Here is a 20077-nt window from a genome sequence, read left to right as displayed (position 1 = left end):
AATAAAGAGACTTCATATATAATGGAATTAGATTTTACTTAGAGATGCTCAAATATAAATTTCCATTCGGATGAGGATAGACATTTCAATGAATCCATTCAGCCAAAGAAATATACCGATTCCGATCTAATATATATTTTAAATTAATAGTCTATAGTAAATCTCTGTGTCCATTCTGTTGTGGGTATGGAAGGTGGGACGTGGATCCAGTCGCCGCCTCCACCAGGGAATCAACAGGCGGCGCCTGGAAAGCCGCCCCCTTCTGCCGGGTATTTAAATGCCGCTCACTGGGACCCGAATCCAACAGTCCGGGAGCTGGTTTGTTCACTGAGTTCCTGACACAACCATTTCCCCCAAATGACCAGAAGGATGAGGTGGGCCATTTCTCTCAGTTTGTTGCTGACTTTCTTATCCCGTGAGTAGTTTTTATTGTCCAAGTCTCTCACTGATACTGTCTCAGTGTTAGTCTCTCTCTGGAATGTTCCAGAGTCACCAATCATTTCACCCTCTGGCTTTTTGATATATTTTTACAGGTGTCCAGTCGGATGTTGTGTTGACTCAGCCAGAGGCAGAGACCGGGCGTCCCGGAGGCTCCCTGACACTTACCTGTAAAATCAGCGGGTTCAGCCTTGGCAACTACTGGATGAGCTGGGTCCGCCAGGTTCCCGGACAGGGGCTGGAGTGGCTCGTTAGCTACTCTACTTCATCCAACAACCACTACGCCCCAGCCATTAAAGATCGATTTACTGCGTCCAAAGACACTTCGAACAACATCTTCTCTTTGGCCATGAGGAGCCTGAAGACCGAAGACACCGCCATCTATTACTGTGCTGGATACCACAGCGAGAGGAACCAGGGCTGGACCCGCACAAGAACAGCTCGAGAGGGAATTCAGCAACTTGCACCTTAACCTGAAGGTCAGCACTTGATTCAAATGTAATATTAATGTCAGTGATCAGAGTCATTGCACAAGCTGCTTCTTACATAACTCACACAGAGTAAATTAAACTGTAAAAGCGAACACACCAATCGATCTAATAGGATGAGCTTTTGTCTGTTTATATTTACTGTTAACAGTTTCAGCAATTAGAGACTTGGCTATAATCCTGGTTTTATTACTTCTGATACTTGGGAAAATCTATGTACATTGGATTTGATAAACTGCTGTATAAATAGTAAATTAGATCAGAAGTAAACGTGTATTTGATGTGAATATTGAGCGGCAGGACTGAACAGAGAGTGAGTGCAGTTTTTGTGCGGGTATCTGTCACTGTGACTACACCAGTGGGTCACAGTGCTGTGCACAGCGACATCCTCATACAAAAACCTCAGTGAAAGAGCTTGTTCAAATTGGTGATCAGCGCCACAACAGGATTGTCAACGTAAATTAATTTTAAATAAAACAAAGTTTGGAACTAATATTAGTTTGCAAAAAGGTATAAAAATCTTCCACTTTATCACTGTTCACCGACTCGCTAAATCTGTACAGAGGGTTTAAAAGTGTTCCGATCCTCTGTATAAATGTAAAGACCAGGACAAGCTGAAATAACTCACCAATTCGCTCTTGGAAGAGACAGAATTTGGTTTTTGAGTGAACAGTGAAATTAAATCTCTGTATTTTACAGTTAACAGTCTGCCGCAGTATTTGACACGCTGTGTCTCACTGTGATACCTGGGACACAGCAGTTACTGTCAATACAAAAAGCCCCTCAGCACTAATTAACTGAGGCTGGCTCAGTGCTCGCTTTTACTATCCAACTTTATTCACAGTGAAGCGTTATTTGATTCGAGCACTGACAAAATGACAATAATTAATATGGGGAATCTGTGACAATTATTCACTCATTAGTTAGTGATTTCAATAACATGTTCATGTTTTACTCTGAAATATAAAACATTAGCGTCATTTCTGAACAATAGCGACATCCACAAATACAATTCTAATTTAATGAAAATTCATTACAAGTTTACTTTGCCGCTGGTTTGTGAATATTTAAAATAATGGTGGATTTCTATCTATTTTGTGCAGCTGCGGTTATTGAATGGAGCAGCCCAGGGAATGTCACACTGTGACTACTTCGACTACTGGGGACAAGGGACCATGGTGACGGTAACTTCAGGTAAGAACTGTTCCATTATTTATGAACTGTTTTACTTGAGTCTTTGTTTTACTTATTTTTTCTATTTTAACTCTGCATTCGTTCACTGAATTACGGGTTTGCTGGATTCTGCATTGAGATTTTGTTGTAATGTTTCATGTGATTCTGCTGAAAAAGGAATTAGTCTGCCGCTTGATAAAAGATGCTTCTGAGGGATTCAGTCCCTGGTTGTTATGATTTGATGTTTATTTGCTGAGGATACTGTGTGGCTGGGTACTTTAATACCTAACGCCTGTTAAACAGTTTGGTATTTATGTAATGTTTAATCTCAGTGACATCTGGTGGCTGCAGGTTTCACCACCTCCTACACAAGTGTTAGAAATCTAACCCAATATTAACAAAATATGCTGAAGTATCTGTGTCAATTTATTGAACACTTCCCTCTTATTGACAATGCTGATGATATTCTTCCATATTTCTGTGTGTTTTAATTGTTCATTCACTTGCTGAAAGGCGGATTTGGTGGGTTCTAAATTGAGATTTTCTTGAAATGCTGCTTGATTCTGTTGAAAGTGTTTGTAGATTTGAGCTGGTTCTCCATGAGACGAAGTTCAGCCCCTCGGTGATGTGATTTGGTGTTTTTTCTGCTCAGGAGATTCTGTCTGTGTGATTTTGAATGAGTAAAATTTGTGAAACGGTTCTGGCGTTTCTATGTTCTTTGAAGTCGGTGATATTGAGCGGTTCCACGTTTTTTTAACTGAATGAATACAAGACACGTGTTTGAAACTGCTGCACGATTGTAGACAGAAAAGAGTCAGGATTTTAGAGTGTTTTTTTAAAGTGATGATTGCAGATTAAACTAAGCCACAGTTTAAAATGCTCTTTCCGAACATAATTTGTTCCTGCAATCATAGCCTGGCTTTACTTCAATGTTCTATCTTGGTGAGATAGATGGATGCAGCTTTATCTCTCCTTCCAACTGTTTAAATGCGTTTGAAATATGGTCCAATATGAATAAAATGTGGTAAAGTTTCAAAAATATTTTGGACATACCCCACATACTCGCAGTGATATGACTGTTGTTCTGTATTTTATTTAGTTTGATAATTCATACTTTAGGTGGAGAACTGGTTTGCTGGATTCAATATTCAGATGTTTGTGAAATGATACGTTTGATTCTGTTGAATGTAGAATTGAGCTGCTTCTCAATGAAACGGGTTGAGTCCTTACGATGAGTTTTGGTGTTTTCCTGCTGAGGAGATAATGTGTCTGGGTGACTTTGAATAAGTACAATTTGTGAAGCGGTTTTCTGTTTCTTCGTTGTTTCTGCATTGTTCAAACTCGGTGACATTGAGCAGTTACACGTTTTCTGGTTAAATGTAGAAAGGTTTGGGCGTTTGAATCTCCTTGAAGCACAATGGTAGGGAGTAAACGCGGCAGGTTTCGAAAATAAAGAAAGGAATTAAAGATTTGAGAGTCATTTTTAAATTTTACCTAATGGTGACTGATTAAACTAAACCATGATGTCATTAAGAACGCAATTCGTTACTGCAATCTGAAACTATTTAATTAAAACGTTTTCAAATTAGTGAGTAAAATTAATATAACTTAAACAATTATAATGACATGTTATAACCATATTATCCAAATATGTTTTCATATTAATATCATTAATGATCACTCGCCTTCCACAATTCTGCTGTGCTCTGCACACCATTAGCATGGCTGGAAAATTTTCTGGGCTGGGAATATTTTGTGATTATTTATGAAACTGTTTTAATAATAACATACTGATTCTACAGCACTGTTCAATTGCACAAGTTATATTTGAATTATTTTTTATTTCTCTGATTACGTTTGCAGTTACTTTAATAGGAGTTTTATATTGCAGTTTGGCAATTTATGTATCCGATTATTGTATTATTTATGTACAGAAGCTCGAATATTATCTCTTCACCGTCATTTGTCATTGTCTCTAATCTAATCATAAAGAGTTTCTCAGAGGTGGAAGTCGCTGACAGTGCACAGGGCTGGAGACACAGTAAAAGCTTGAAATGCAAAAACCAAAAATTACAAAAGGAAAATATTAGCTTTGCAAAAAATAATAACGTCCTATCTCGCATAGCTGTGCTGTACACAATATAACATTATAGAAATAAAACAAATTATACAATAGAAGAATAGATTATATCTGAGCCTCAAGCTTATTTCTTATTAAATCATAAATTGAACAAGAACATTTCTCCATCATTTTCTCATTATGTTTCAGTGCTGTAGAGGATCTAACTCAGTAATTTTCGTTAAGTTTTGCACTGATTAATTTGGATCTCCTTTCTTTAAGCAATATTTTCAATAATAAAGTTAATCGAATTGCCTGAATGATTAAATCTCGGAAACACTTTTATTGATCACAAACTACCAAGGACTTTATTGTTAGAGATATAGTTTCGAGTTACAACAGTTTAGCAATTTGGGAGTACCGCTTTAACAAACAGATGATATATTACACATGTCTGAATTATTCCATCCGATAATTTGAAGTTTAATATTTAATTAAATCCAAATTATTTAGCAAATTTCAGGCAGGAGCAGGTTTTGAATTACAGAGAACCATTTTTTATTATTTATATTATAGAGTACAAATCAGCTGACAGGTCAACTAATTGACAATTGGCAATAACTTGCAACGCGACATTAGTACTAACTAATTCAACATAAATTAATTCCTACAATTGAGTAGTACACTGGCGTGCCATATCAAAGCTATTAGAGAATGTTTAATTGTACTGAAAATAATTTAGAAAACAATACATTTATTTACTCAGGTTGAAGAGGTGGCCCGCCTCGATTGTTTTATTGATTATATTTAATTAGAAAATTGCATCAAATCAGGTCATCAGTTTCCAATGTGAATGTTTCCTGGTTTGTTTATTTCTTAGCAAACACTGGATCTTTGTCACGGACATTAAACTCCCCTCAATCTGTTATATTTAATGTGATCATTCTCAGTGATAATACATTGTGCCCAGTTCAGACAGACAGGAGAAATAGCTGAAAGGCTATTTGGAGCTTTAAGGAGCTTTGAAATTAATATCAGTTTCATTTCAAAGAGGTTATTGAATTTTTATTGTGGTCAGTTGACCATTTATCAATTAGAATCGAGCAGTTTGAATGATTCGTTCCCCTGTGTTTCAGAATGAAATTTGACAGACTAAATACTCTCTCATGCGCACACTGTTTCTCCCTCACACACTCCCTCTCTCCCACAAACCCGGACTATTCCTCAAACACACAGACACTCTCTCTCACAGACACTCTCACACACAATAGCTCTTCAAAAACACACAGTCTCTCTCTCACACACACACTCGGTCACACACACGCACTGCCTCACTCTCTCATTCTCTTACATACTCACTGTCTCCAACTTTCTCTCTCTACAACTCTCCCTCACACACCAACAGACTGTCACTCGCTCTCACCCATTCACAGGCACATTATTCCTCTCTCTCTTTCACATGCAATCTCCCTCTCTCACACTCTCTCTCACACACTCTCTCTTACAAGTTTTACCAATCTCACTCACATAAAAAATCATTCGCAGACACACACTCACACACATGCACTCTCGCACACATTATCTCTTGCACACACGCTCGTTCACACGCATGCTCTGTCCCACACATCTCTCTCACACAAAACGCTATCTCACATACAGGCTCTCTCACATATTCGCTCTCTCACACATACACTCTCTCACTCATACGCTCTCTCACACACACACTCTGACGTGCATGGTCTCTCGCACGGACGCTCTCACGCTCTCACACACACGCTCTCTTACACACACGGCCTCTCGCACACACATGCTCTCTTGTACTCCTGCTCTCTCACACATATATCCTCTCTTGCATACATGCTCTCTTATGCACATGCGCTCTGACACTCTCTCGCACACACTCTCTCACTCACTTACTCACTCACACTCATGTTTGCTGACTCACATACTCTCTCACGCACATGCTTTCTCACACACATGCTCTGTTGCATACATGCTCTCTTACACATATACTCTCCCACACATGCGTTTTCACACACACGCTCTCTCACACACATATCTCTCACACTCACGCTCTCTTGCACACACGCTCCCTCACACACATGCCCTCACACTCACACGCTCTCTCATACACTCACTCTCTCACACTGATGCTCTCTCATTCCCGCTTGCACACACGCTCTCTCACTCACATGCTCTCTCGTACTCATGCTCTCTCGCACACATGCTCTCACACACACATGCTCTCACACACACATGCTCTCACACATGTTCTCTTGCACACATGCTGTCTCGTGCACACTTTCTCTCACACACATGCTCTCTCACGCATGCTCTCTCACACATATGCTCTCTTGCACACATGCTCTCTCACACATATGCTCTCTTGCACACATGCTCTCTCACACATATGCTCTGTTACACACACATGTCTGGCGCACATGCTATCTCACATACATGCTGTCTCACACAGTTTTGCGCACAGTCTCTCTCCTGTGGACACTATTTTGCTCCCTCATACACACACAACCTCTCGCTCGCACAAATACACACAATGACGCTCTCACACACAGATATTCTCTGACACACAGAGATACTCTCTCTCACACACACTCACACGTATACTCTCTCTCCCACTCTCTTGATCCATCTCTCGCATGCATGCAGACACATACATAGACACAAACACACTCTCCCTCTCACACACACATACACTCAGACACGCACACACTTTCAGATACACAGATGAGAGCGACTGAATCTCACATCAGTCATAAAAATAATAATCTTTATTATTGTCACAAGTGGGCTCACATTAACACTGCAATGAAGACACTGTGAAAATCCCCGACACGCCACACTCTGGCGCCTGTTCGGGTACACCGAGGAAGAATTCAGAATCTCCAAACCACCTAACAGGATGTCTTTCGGGACTTGTGGGAGGTAACCGGAGCACCCGGAGGAAACCCACGTAGACACGGGGAGAACCTGCAGACTCCACACAGGCAATGACCCAAGTGGGAATCGAGCCCGGATCCCTGGTGCTGTGAAGCGACAGTGCTAACCACTGTGCTACAGGGCCGCCAAATCAAGGCATCATTTTAACGTGTGGCATCGGGGAGCCCAACCAAAGAATGAATGATGGGAATCAGGAGAACAATCTCCGCTGGTTGGAGTCATAACCAGCACCAAGGTAGATGGATTCCATTGCTGGAGGTTAATCATCTCAATTCCAGGACATCACTGCGAGACGTCTTCAGGCTAGTATCCTCGGACAAACCATCTTCAGCTTATTCATCAATGACCTTTTCATCATAATGTCTGAACTGGGACTGTTCTCAGATGATTGCACCAAGCTCAGCACAATTTGCAACTGTGCAGTCACTGAATAAATCTATGTGTAAATAAAGCAACACGGAGACGACATCAGGTTCTGGCTGACAAGTGGTAACAGTCAAGTCACCCAATCGAAGGTAATGCCCATCTCCAGTAAGAACGGATCTAACCACCGCCCATTGACATTCAATAGCATTACCATCATTGAATTCCTGGAGGTTACCATGGACCAGAAAGTGATCTGGACGAATCATATACATTTTGAGGCCAGAAGAACAGATCAAAGGTGAGGAATCCTGCGGTGAAAAACTCATCTCCTGACTCCCCAAAGCCTGTCCACCATCTAAAGATCCGCTGCAGAAGCTCATCATGTCTCCTAAGGCAGCACCTTCCAAACCCATGGCAGCGGCCATCTGGACAAGGACAGCAGACACATGGGAACACCGCCAACTGGAAGCTCAACTCCAAGTCACTCAGCATCATGACTATAAAATATATCCCCGTTCCTTCACTGCCGCTGGTTCAAAACCATGGAACTGACTCGGGGAAACCCCACATGGACTACACTGGTTAAAGAAGGAAGCTCGCCACCTTCTCAAAGCAATGCGGGATGGAAAATAAATGCTGGCCCAGCCAGAGACACCTACATCACAAGAATGAATAAACAGAACACACTCTCCGTGATACAATATGGCAAGAATTTTACAGGCAGAAAAATCCCATTTGCAAAATGAAAATCCATTAAGTTGCAGGAATGATCATTGTCCCAGTTCTAAATTATTTGTGAAAAACGAAATTACATCGGCATTAAAGCAGCTGCCCAGTGATCTACACTGCTGTCTGACTGTACACAGCCGGTGTTACTGAAAGTATTAAAGTAGCTGTCCAGTGATCTACACTGCTGTCTGACTTTACACAGCCGGTGTTACTGACAGTATTAAAGCAGCTGCCCAGTGATCTACACTGCTGTCTGACTGTACACAGCCGGTATTACTGAAAGTATTAAAGCAGCTGCCCAGTGATCTACACTGCTGTCTGACTGTACACAGCCGGTGTTACTAAAAGCTGATCAATGTGGAGAATCAGAACAGGATGGATGGAGAACAAGAGGAGGAGGTGGGGGTGGTGGAGCCGAATGGAGGAGCCCCCAGCTCGGCTGTGGACAACAGGCAACAGGAAGTTGAGCCTGAGCAGAAACTCATCCAGAGAAACATCGTCCTAATGGGCTGGGAGAACCTGGGAATGATCACTCAGCCACGGTCACTCACTCACTCACTCACTCACTCGCCCTCACTCACCTATCTTCACTCATTCACTTACCCTCACCTGTCTTCACTCATTCACATACACTCACTCGCCATCACTCATTGACCCTCACGCACCCATCCTCAATGATAAACCTTTCCTTAACCACCCTCACACCCACCCTCTCACCCACGGTCACTCACTCATCCTCACTCACCCACCCTCTCTGACACATTCTCAATCACCCACGCTCACTCAGGCACCCTCCTTGACACACCATCACTCACACACACACACCCTGACCCACACACACTCACCCAACCTCCCTGACACACTCCCACCCACCCACCCTCCCTGACACACTCTCACTCACCCACCCTCCCTGACATAGTCTCACTCACCCACCCTCCCTGACACACGCTCACACACCCACCCTCCCTGACACACTCTCACTCACCCACCCTCCCTGACACACACACACTCACCCACCCTCCCTGACACACTCTCCCTCACCCACCCTCTCTGACACACTCTCACTCACCCACCCTCCCTGACACACTCTCACACACCCACCCTCCCTGACACACTCTCACTCACCCACCCTCCCTGACACACACACACTCACCCACCCTCCCTGACACACTCTCACACACCCACCCTCCCTGACACACTCTCACTCACCCACCCTCCCTGACACAGTCTCACTCACCCACCCTCCCTGACACACTCTCACACACCCACACTCCCTGACACACTCTCACTCACCCACCCTCCCTGACACACACACATTCACCCACCCTCTCTGACACACACACACTCACCCACCCTCCCTGACACACTCTCCCTCACCCACCCTCTCTGACACTCTCACTCACCCACCCTCCCTGACACAGTCTCACTCACCCACCCTCCCTGACACACTCTCACACACCCACCCTCCCTGACACACACTCACTCACCCACCCTCCCTGACACACACACACTCACCCACCCTCCCTGACACACTCTCACACACACACCCTCCCTGACACACTCTCACACACCCACCCTCCCTGACACACTCTCACTCACCCACCCTCCCTGACACACACACATTCACCCACCCTCTCTGACACACACTCACTCACTCACACTCACTGTCACACCCTCCCTGATGGACTCTCTCTCACCCACCCTGCCTGACACGCTCTCACTCACCCACCCTCACTCATCCACCCTCACTGACCCACCCACCCTGACACACTCACTCACACACCCTCACACACCCTCCCTGCCACACTCTCATTCATCCACCCTCCCTGACACACTCTCACTCACCCACCCTCCCTGACACACACACGCACCCCCACCATCACTGACACATTCTCACTCACCCACCCTCCCTGACACACTCTCACTCACCCACCCTGACACACTCTCACTCACGCACCCTCCCTGACACACTGTCACTCACCCACCCTCACTCACCCACCCTCACTCACACACTCTCACTCACACACCCTCCCTGACACACTGTCACTCACCTACCCTCACTCACCCACCCTCACTCACCCACCCTCACTCACACACACACCCTGACACACTGTCACTCACCTACCCTCACTCACCCACCCTCACTCACCCACCCTCCCTGACACACTTTCACCCACCCACCCTCCCTGACACCCCCCCCACTGACCCACCCTCCCTGAAACACTCTCAGTCACCCACGCTCCCTGACACACACTCACTCACCCACCCTCCCTGACACACTCTCATTCATCTACCCTCCCTGACACACTCTCACTCACCCACCCTCCCTGACCCACCCACCCTGACACACTCTCACTCACACACCCTCACACACCCTCCCTGCCACGCTCTCATTCATCCACCCTCCCTGACACACTCTCACTCACCCATCCTCCTTCACACTCACTCACTCACCCACCCTCACTCACCCGCCCTCACTGACCCATCCACCCTGACACACTCTCACTCACGCACCCTCCCTGACACACTGTCACTCACCCACCCTCACTCACCCACCCTCACTCACACACTCTCACTCACACACCCTCTCTGACACACTGTCACTCACCTACCCTCACTCACCCACCCTCACTCACCCACCCTCACTCACACACCCACCCTGACACACTGTCACTCACCCACCCTCACTCACCCACCCTCACTCACACACCCTCCCTGACACACTTTCACCCACCCACCCTCCCTGACACACCCTCACTGACCCACCCTCCCTGAAACACTCTCAGTCACCCATGCTCCCTGACACACACTCACTCACCCACCCTCCCTGACACACTCTCACTGACCCATCCGCCCTGACACACTCTCACTCACCCACCCTCCTTGACACACACTCACTCACTCACCCTGACACACACACACTCACCCACCCTGACACACTCTCACTCACACACCCTCACACACACACCCTCACTCTCCTACCCTCACTCACACGCCCTCACACACACACACTCACCCATCCGCATTCAACATCACTCACTCACCCTCATTGACTCATTCTTACATGCCCAACCTAACTCGTAACCCTAAATCACACACCCTCACCCACTCCCACTCGCTTACCTACCCCTATTCACTCACCCACCCTCACGCATTCCCACATACCCTCATTCAGTAATCCACCCTCACTTACACATTCTCGCTCCCCCTCACTCAAATACCATCACCCACCCTAATTCGGCCACACTCACTCCCTCACCCTCCAACCCACCATCGCTCTCTAATCCTCCCTCACACACCCACACTGACTCATTCATACTTACTCACCCAGCCTCACCTATTCATCCTCACTTACAAAGACTGGCACCCACCCTCTTCCACACGCCTTCACTCACAGATCCTCACGCACACACCCTCACTCATCCACATTCCCTCATACACCCTTATTCAGCCACCCTCACCAGACGCACCTACCCTCTGTCACCCACTACCACTCACTCTCATTTACTCCCTCAACCTCACTCACTCTTACTCACCCACACTCACTCATTCACGCACGCTAATTCACCCTCACTCACACACCCAAACTCATTCACTCACACACCCTCATCCACCCACATCCATCCCCTCACTCACCCTCACTCACTCAACCACCATCATACATATACCCTCGCTCACCCACCCACACTCATTCTCCGCCACTCACACACCCTGACTCACCCAACCATCCTCACTGACCTTCACTGACTCTCACTACACAACCTCACTCACCCAGCGTCATTCATTCTCTGCGTCTCACTCACTCTCCCTCACCCACCCTGACTCATTCGGCCTCGGTGACACAGCCTCACCCATTTACCCTCACTCAGTCACTCACCCCTGATCTCTCACTTACCAACATTCATACATCCTCAATCACCCAACTCACTCACCCATACTTATTCCCCGACCCTCACTCGGTTACTCACTCATCCTTTCTCACGCATGCTCAGGAGCGAGAACTGAAGACAAGTGGCGCTCGAATGTGGCTGCCTGACACGGGATTGCCGGGAGCCGGAGGAAAGTGCAGAGAGCCGGGGGATGGCGCAGAGAGCCGGGGGAAGGGGCAGAGAGTCCGGGGGAAGGGGCAGAGAGTCGGGGGGAAGTGCAGAGAGCCGGAGGAAAGTGTAGAGAGCCGGGGAAAAGCGCAGAGAGCCGGAGGATAGTGTAGACAGGGGGAGGAAAGTGTAGAGAGCCGGGGGAAGGGCAGGGAGCCAGGAGAAGGCACAGAGAGCCGGGGAAAGTGTAGAAATCCGGGGGAAGGGGCAGAGAGCTGGAGGAAAGTGCAGAGAGAGCCGGGGGAAGGCGCAGAGAGCCGGGGGAAGGGGCAGAGAGCCAGGGGAAGTGCAGAGCGTGGGGAATGAGCAGAGAGCCGGGGGAAGTGCAGGAAGCCGGGAACGGTGCAGAGCCGGGAGAAATGTAGAGAGCCGGGGGAAGGGACACAGAGCCGGAGGAATGTGCAGAGAGCCCGGGGATGGTGCAGAGAGCCGGGGGAAGGCGCACAGAGCCGGGGGAAGGGGCACAGAGCCAGGGGGAGTGCAGAGAGCCTGGGGAATGAGCAGGGAGCCGGGGTAAGTGCAGGGAGCCGGGAACGGTGCAGAGCCGGGAGAAGTGTAGAGAACCGGGGGAAGGCGCAGAGAACCGGTAGAAAGTCCATGGAGTGGGCGATAAGCGATAAGAATCGGGGTAAAGCGCACAGTGCTAGCGAAGGGCTCAAAGGGCCCCCGGAATGTGTCAGGAACCGGGAAAAGCCCAAAGAACTGGGAAAAGTGCAGCGCACATGGGAAAAACACAATGAGCCGGAAAAAAATGCAAAGTCGAGGGAAAGTGCTGAGAGTCGTGGAAAAGAGCCGAGAACTGCTAGAAAGTGATGGGAGCAGGCGAATGGTGCAGAGATCCAGCGGGAACTGCAGAAAAATGGGGGAACGCTCAGAGAGCACGGGGGGGGGGGGGGGGGGGGGGGGGGGATTGCAGACAGCCCGGTCTTAGTGAAAGGCGGAATGTGGAGTTAGCAGCACAATCAGCACAGCCAGGATCTTATTGAATGGGGGAGTAGGCTCGACGGGCAGAATGGCCGACTCCCGCTGTTCATGTTCATGATCCTAAAATTAGAGAATGTTGCGCTTACTCAAATTTAGAGTTTTGTTGTAATTATATTAATGTGCGTTCCGATGGTATTTTTCAAGCAAAGTCACTATTCTCTGGTTTGGGGAGTGGGGGTACTTACTCTGGGGCTTACTCAAATTTAGAGTTTTGTTGTAATTATATTAATGTGCGTTCCGATGGTATTTTTCAAGCAAAGTCACTATTCTCTGGTTTGGGGAGTGGGGGTACTGAGGTGGAGAGAGGAGGGGGCATCAGTCAGTTTGAACAAAGGGAATTTCCCAAACTGCAAAGATACAAATGAAGAGACAACTTCTTTATCACAAAGTGCTGTTGATTGTGACGTACACAGGTCAGTTAGCTGGATTGTGACGTACTCAGTTCAGTTAGCTGGATTGTGACGTACACAGCTCAGTTAGCTGGATTGTGACGTACACAGCCCAGTTAGCTGGATTGTGACGTAAACATCTCAGTTAGCTGGATTGTGACGTACACAGCTCAGTTAGCTGGATTGCGACGTACACAGCTCAGTTAGCTGGATTGTGACGTACACAGCTCAGTTAGGTGGATTGTGACGTACACAGCTCAGTTAGCTGGATTGTGACGTACACAGCTCAGTTAGCTGAATTATGACGTGCACAGCTCAGTTAGCTGGATTGTGACGTACACAGCTCAGTTAGCTGGATTGTGACGTACACAGCTCAGTCAGCTGGTTTGTGAACGTACACAGCTCAGTTAGCTGGATTGTGACGTACACAGCTCAGTTAGCGGACGGCTGGTTCGTGATGAAGATCAATCCCAACAGCGCGGGTTCAATTGCTGCACCGGCTGAGGTTATTCATAAAGACCCCCATTCTCAACCTTGCCCCTCGCCTGAGGTGTGGTGACCCTCAGGTTAAATCACCATCAGTCAGCTCTCAGAAGGAGAGGGCAGTCTCCGGGACTATGGCCTCATTCACATTTTATATGACATGGTGGCTGAAATAATGGGGAAAACGCTCTGCTCCTCTCTTTCAATCCAGTGAACGTTACACCATTCAGATTACATCAAAATGTGTTTCTTTCGATAGAGACGGAGAAAGAAATGTGGGTTTCTAAAGAGGGGGCAAAAAGTAGATGAATCCCAACGATAGAACTGATTGAAGATTCGATGTGGATGTATGATTAAATCGGTAAATGTTAGGATAGTACTAGTCAAATTATGAAATGCTTGGTTACTTATAAATCACGAATACCAGAGTCTAACTTGTTGAATGGGCCATTCTCTCCCAGCGACACCGTCTCCGCCCACTCTCTACAGCCTGGTCTCCTCCTGCCAGCAACACAACACCGACGGCTCCGTAACCGTTGGCTGTTTGGCGATGGACTACTCCCCAGAAATCACCAGCCTTACCTGGAAGAAAGATGGGCAGCTGATCACCACTGGAGTTAAGAAATACCCGTCAGTGAGAAACAAGAAGGGAACCTACACCCTGAGCAGCCAGTTAACCATCACCGAGTCAGAGGGGGGATGCAGCAAAATCAGCTGTGAGGTTCGACACAGCGGCTCAGACAAGAGTATTGAAATGCCATGTAAGTATTGTGGAACCTGTGACAAACAGAACCGCTTTGATTATTTAATTTACAACTTTGGTTATTTATGATACATTTATGGTACTCTGCATAGTTCTGATTCTTGGCGAAAAATATTGACTGCAGATAAACAGTTAAAACATAATAAATCATTTTATTTGTTACAAGATCTTCTGCAAGAAATGTTAACTTGTGTTTTTGAAGGTGGTGGAAATTACATCCATCCGAATGTTCTCCTCACCGTGAGTTCCAATGAAGAAATCTCAAGACAGAAATTTGCTACCATCGTCTGCTCAATCAACGATTTCCGTCCAAACTCGATTAACGTGAAGTGGCTGAAGAATGGACAAGCCATGGGTTCAGGAATTGTCACCTCTCCCGCCTGTGAAGTGAACGGGAACTTCTCGGCGAGCAGTCGGCTGACAGTCTCTGCTGGGGAATGGTTCAGCAAAGCGGTCTATACCTGCCAGGTCACTCATCAAGAGGTCACCCAAAGTCTGAACATCACCGCGTCTGGTAAGAGACACACACAGAGGAAACAATAAATCATCCTGCACTCTGATGTTAATCCAAATCAGGAATTTACTGAAGTTAGTACAAAGCACCGAATAACTTCTAATTTACTGCCATGTAGTTTGTGTTTCATTCTGATGTAAGAGCTGCATTAGAATTGCTCACCATTCAGAATGTTATCAGTTATCAGTGGGCAACAGGGTAGCATGGTGGTTAGCATAAATGCTTCACAGCTCCAGGGTCCCAGGTTCGATTCCCGGCTGGGTCACTGTCTGTGTGGAGTCTGCACGTCCTCCCCGTGTGTGCGTGGGTTTCCTCCCGGTGCTCCGGTTTCCTCCCACAGTCCAAAGATGTGCGGATTAGGTGGATTGGCCAGGCTAAATTGCCTTAGTGTCCTAAAAATAAGGTTAATGGGGGTTGTTGGGTTACTGGTATAGGGTGGATACGTGGGCTTGAGTAGGGTGATCATTGCTCGGCACAACATCAATGCCTGTTCGGTGCTGTACTGTTCTATGTCAGCAAAGAATGTTTCCCTCTACATTTAGTGAGTGAGGTGGACTTGATATCAGTTTTATTCCGAAACAGCTGATTATATTTCAGATGCAGTGGGTGTCTTGAATCCTTTATTGATAACGGCTCCGGGGGAAAGTGTTGAAACGTTCATCCAACCTATTTATAAATTACCGTTCAAGACTGTGTTCCAGAGATCGGGAATTATGAATCGCATTGAATGCTGCAATACTGATTCATTAAAATGATACCGGGGCTAAACGACTTTCACAATAATGGTTAGCACTGAGGCCTCACTGTGCCTGGGACCCCGGTTCGATACTGACGCTAGTTGACTTGGTGGAGTTTACACCTTCTCCCCGTCTCTGCTGGGTTTCCTCTGCTTCGGTTTCCTCCCGCAGGCAAATATGTGCAGGTTAGGTGAATTGGTCATGCTGAATTGTCGCTGAATGTCCAAAGATTAGGTAGGGTTGTGCGGCTACAGGGATAGGGTGGGGGAATTGCCCGCTCTTTCGAGGGTCGGTGCAGACTCCATGGGCCGAATGGTCCTCTTCTGCACTGTAGTGATCTATTATTCTATAATAGATTTCACAGATCACGCTGGTTTTCTATTGTATATCGAAGATTAAAGGCGGTCTTCAGAGGTTGATATTTTGAAGTTGCTTTATTCCCATTGAGAGAGTGAAGGCTGAATCTTGCTGTCCTGATTCTGAAGATGAAACTTGTGTTGATTTTCATGTTTTCATTCACAGATCCTTCCGTTTGCACTGATGCCTCAGTAACAATACTGCCACCGCCAGTAGAACAGGTCTTACTGGAGGCGACTGTAACCTTAACCTGCGTCATTTCGAATGCTCCCTATGGAGTCAACGTGTCCTGGAGTGAAGCGAAGAAGCCGCTGAAATCAGAGATTGCCAACCAGCCTGGGGCAGATACTGAGAGCGTGGTCAGCAAATTAAACATCTCGACACAAGCCTGGCTGAGTGGAGCTGTGTTTGACTGTGTGGCGAGCCATCAGGACCTGCCAACTCCTTTAAGAATTTCAATCCACAAAAAAATAGGTGAGCGGTGAGACTGAAGCAATAAGTGAGTCATTGTGTCTATTTCTAGTGTCAGTGCAGCTGTCAGTATTTAGCATTCAGTGTATTTATGGTCCATTCTGATTGGTAATTCCACTAACTAAATACTCTGGGCGTTTAGAGTTTAGGGGGGAAATTGATATGCACATGAATGAACAATGAATTGAAGATAGTGATTTTGGGTTTAGATGGAGCGGGACCATAGACCATAAGACTTAGGATCAGATGTAGGTCATTGGGCCCATCAACACTGGTCCAGCCTTCAGTGAGGTCATGACTGATCTGCTGTGATAATCTTCAACTCCTCTTTCCCACCTTATCCCCATATCTCTTGATGCCTTTCCTAATTTAAAATATGTCTCTCTCAACCTTGAACATACTGAACAACCCAGAATCTACAGCCCCCTACGTTAAATAATTCCACAGCTTCACTACCCTCTGGGAGAGGAAATTCCTTCTCATCTCTGTCTGAAATGGGCGAATCCTCACTTTGTGATCCTGCACGCTGCTCTTAGACGCTCCCACAGGGGAAAACAACCTCTCACCGTCTATCCTAAGAAGCTCCTGGAGAATATTTCATGTCTCAAGTAGGTCGCCTTGATTCCTCTAAACTCCAATAAGTACAGCCCAGCCGACTTAACCTCTCCCCATAAGAAAATGCCCTCCATACTCGGAATCAACCTCGTGATCCTTCTCTGGACTGCCTTCAAAACCAATCTGTCTTCCTTAGAGAAGGGCACCAAAACTATTCAAAGTGTATCAGGTGCAGACTAACTAATGCCTTGTATAGTTTTAGTCAGACTTCCCCATGTTTATATTCTATTCCCTTGGAAATAAATTTCAACAATCAATTTGTCTCCATATTACCTGCAGAACTTGTTTTTTGTGCTTTTTGCACGAGGACCCCCAATCCCCCCGTTACTTCAGCTTTCTGCAGTCTTTCTCCATCTAAATAATATTCCGTTATGTTCTTCCTCCGACCAAAGTGTCTAACCTCAGATTTTCCTGCATCATATTCCATCTGTCAAGATTTATTCAGTAACTTAAACTGTCTCTGTCCCTCTCTAGATTTTCTGTAATCCTCACCACTTGCCTTTCTATTTTAGTATCTGCAGCCGTGGGAATAGTACATTCACTTATTAAACTCAGCTTTGATATTCATGCATATTACATCTACTGGTCCCCCTATCTCTAGCCTTCTCGTTATCACCTCAAAGAATTGCAATAAATTTGTCAGGAATGACTTACCCTTCACGAAGCCGTGCAGACCCTGCTTGATTATACTCTGTATGTCTAAATGCTCAGCAATTAAGGTCACTCGCCTATAGTTCCCTGTTTTGACTCCCTCCCTTTTGAATGAAGGTGTTACATTGGCAGTTTTCCAATCCACTTGGAGTAAGGTGGGAGGAACCTAGTGTGGAGTTTATACACCAGCACAGAACAGTTGGGCCGTATGGCCTGTTTCCCTGCTGTAAACTTTCTGAAACTTTCGAACCAACATCCGTAAATTCTCAGGGAAAAGGATTGTGTCCACCTCTGCTCCGAGCTGGGAACCCGGACAGATCCCAAAGTGGAAAATGGAAATCTTTAAAATCCAACACAAAACACATTTCTCTCACATCTAACCCGCGGTTCCATTGTCTCCGGAATTTTCCATTTTATAAACATTTATTGTACATTTTCTGCAGATCCCAATCCGCGGGAACCGTCCGTCTCTGTCCTCCTGCCCTCGGCTGAAGACGTCTCCGTTCAGAGATTCGTCTCCCTCAGCTGCTTAGTGAGAGGTTTCTCCCCCCGAGAGATCTTCGTCAAGTGGACCGTCAACGACAAGCCGGTGAATCCCGGGAACTACAAGAACACCGAGGTGATGGCGGAGAACGGCAATAGCTCCTTCTTCATGTACAGCCTGTTATCCATTGCAGCGGAGGAGTGGGCCAGCGGCGCTTCTTACTCCTGTGTGGTGGGACATGAAGCCATCCCCTTGAAGATCATCAACAGAACGGTTGATAAATCCAGCGGTAAACCCAGTTTTGTGAACATTTCCCTCGCTCTGATGGACACCGTTAATTCATGTCAATGAGATTCTATCAATTGCATTTCGAACTGAAATAAAAATAATAAAGGTTTTTTCCTCCAATTGTGATTTAAATATACAGCCGCTTAATTAATGGTGCTTCCACTTTGCTGATATTAGATCTGTTCAATGAGACCCGGATTTCTACAGGTCTCAGCCCCAAGTCTGATACAACCAGTGCTCCCAGCACAGATACACCCTGGGTTAGAGACAGAGTAAAACTCATTCATTCCAGGATTCAGCAAAATATCTTCATTGACTTTCCTCCCGCTGAGGAGAAATCGGACACTTTCCCATTTCAGACAAACAAACCCATCACATTTAGATCTCGGTGTTCCTGCTTCTCTCATTGTCCATCCCTTTAAAATTAATGTCAGCTTTAAGTTGCTGTATCACACCCACTGGGAACTGAATTGAGGATCACACAGAAACATGGACCAACAATCACCAGTCAAAGAGAGGGGAAAGTGAAATTGTTGATCCACTGTACCCCCACTTCCCCAGCAAGGAGAGGGGAAGGGGCATTAGTTCACACACTGTACCCCCACTTCCCCAACAAAGAGAGGGGAAGGGGCATTAGTTAACACACTGTACCTCCACTTGCCCAACAAAGAGACGGTGAAGGCCTGAGTAATCCACTGTACATCCGCTTCTAACAATGAGAGGGGGAGGGGCATTAGTTAATCCACTGCCTCCCCACTTCCCCAACAAAGAGAGCAAAAACTAACCCATTTTACCTCCACTTTCCCGACCAAATGAAGATGAAGGTGATGATTGAACTCTCTGTATCTCCACCTCCAGCAGGGAGAACCCAAAGGCAATTTGCTGATCTGTCCAGAGAGAGGGAGATTATTAACTCAATATCTTCCCAGTCCCCAAGCAGGGAGTTTGGAAGTAAACGGTTCTCTAGACTAAGAATTCAGTTACTGACATTAGAAGACGCCATTTAGCTTACTGGCTGAAGGCTTAAAAAGAC

General features: G+C 46.3%; 1 pseudogene and 1 gene segment (V, D, J or C); both read left to right on the top strand.

Moving 5' to 3' along the window:
- Positions 1–20077, top strand: part of LOC119960290 — a 132529-nt pseudogene that overhangs the window by 88893 nt on the left and 23559 nt on the right.
- On the top strand, positions 218–19154 carry LOC119960300. The segment is given in 7 exon segments: positions 218–415; positions 534–842; positions 2049–2120; positions 14626–14925; positions 15130–15441; positions 16701–17009; positions 18716–19154. Coding segments are annotated over 7 exon segments (1752 nt in total).

Source organism: Scyliorhinus canicula, unplaced genomic scaffold (assembly GCF_902713615.1).
Source record: "Scyliorhinus canicula unplaced genomic scaffold, sScyCan1.1, whole genome shotgun sequence".
NCBI lineage: Eukaryota > Metazoa > Chordata > Chondrichthyes > Carcharhiniformes > Scyliorhinidae > Scyliorhinus > Scyliorhinus canicula.
Note: the sequence above shows the minus strand (reverse complement) of the source record. Positions and strands in the feature narration are given on the sequence as shown.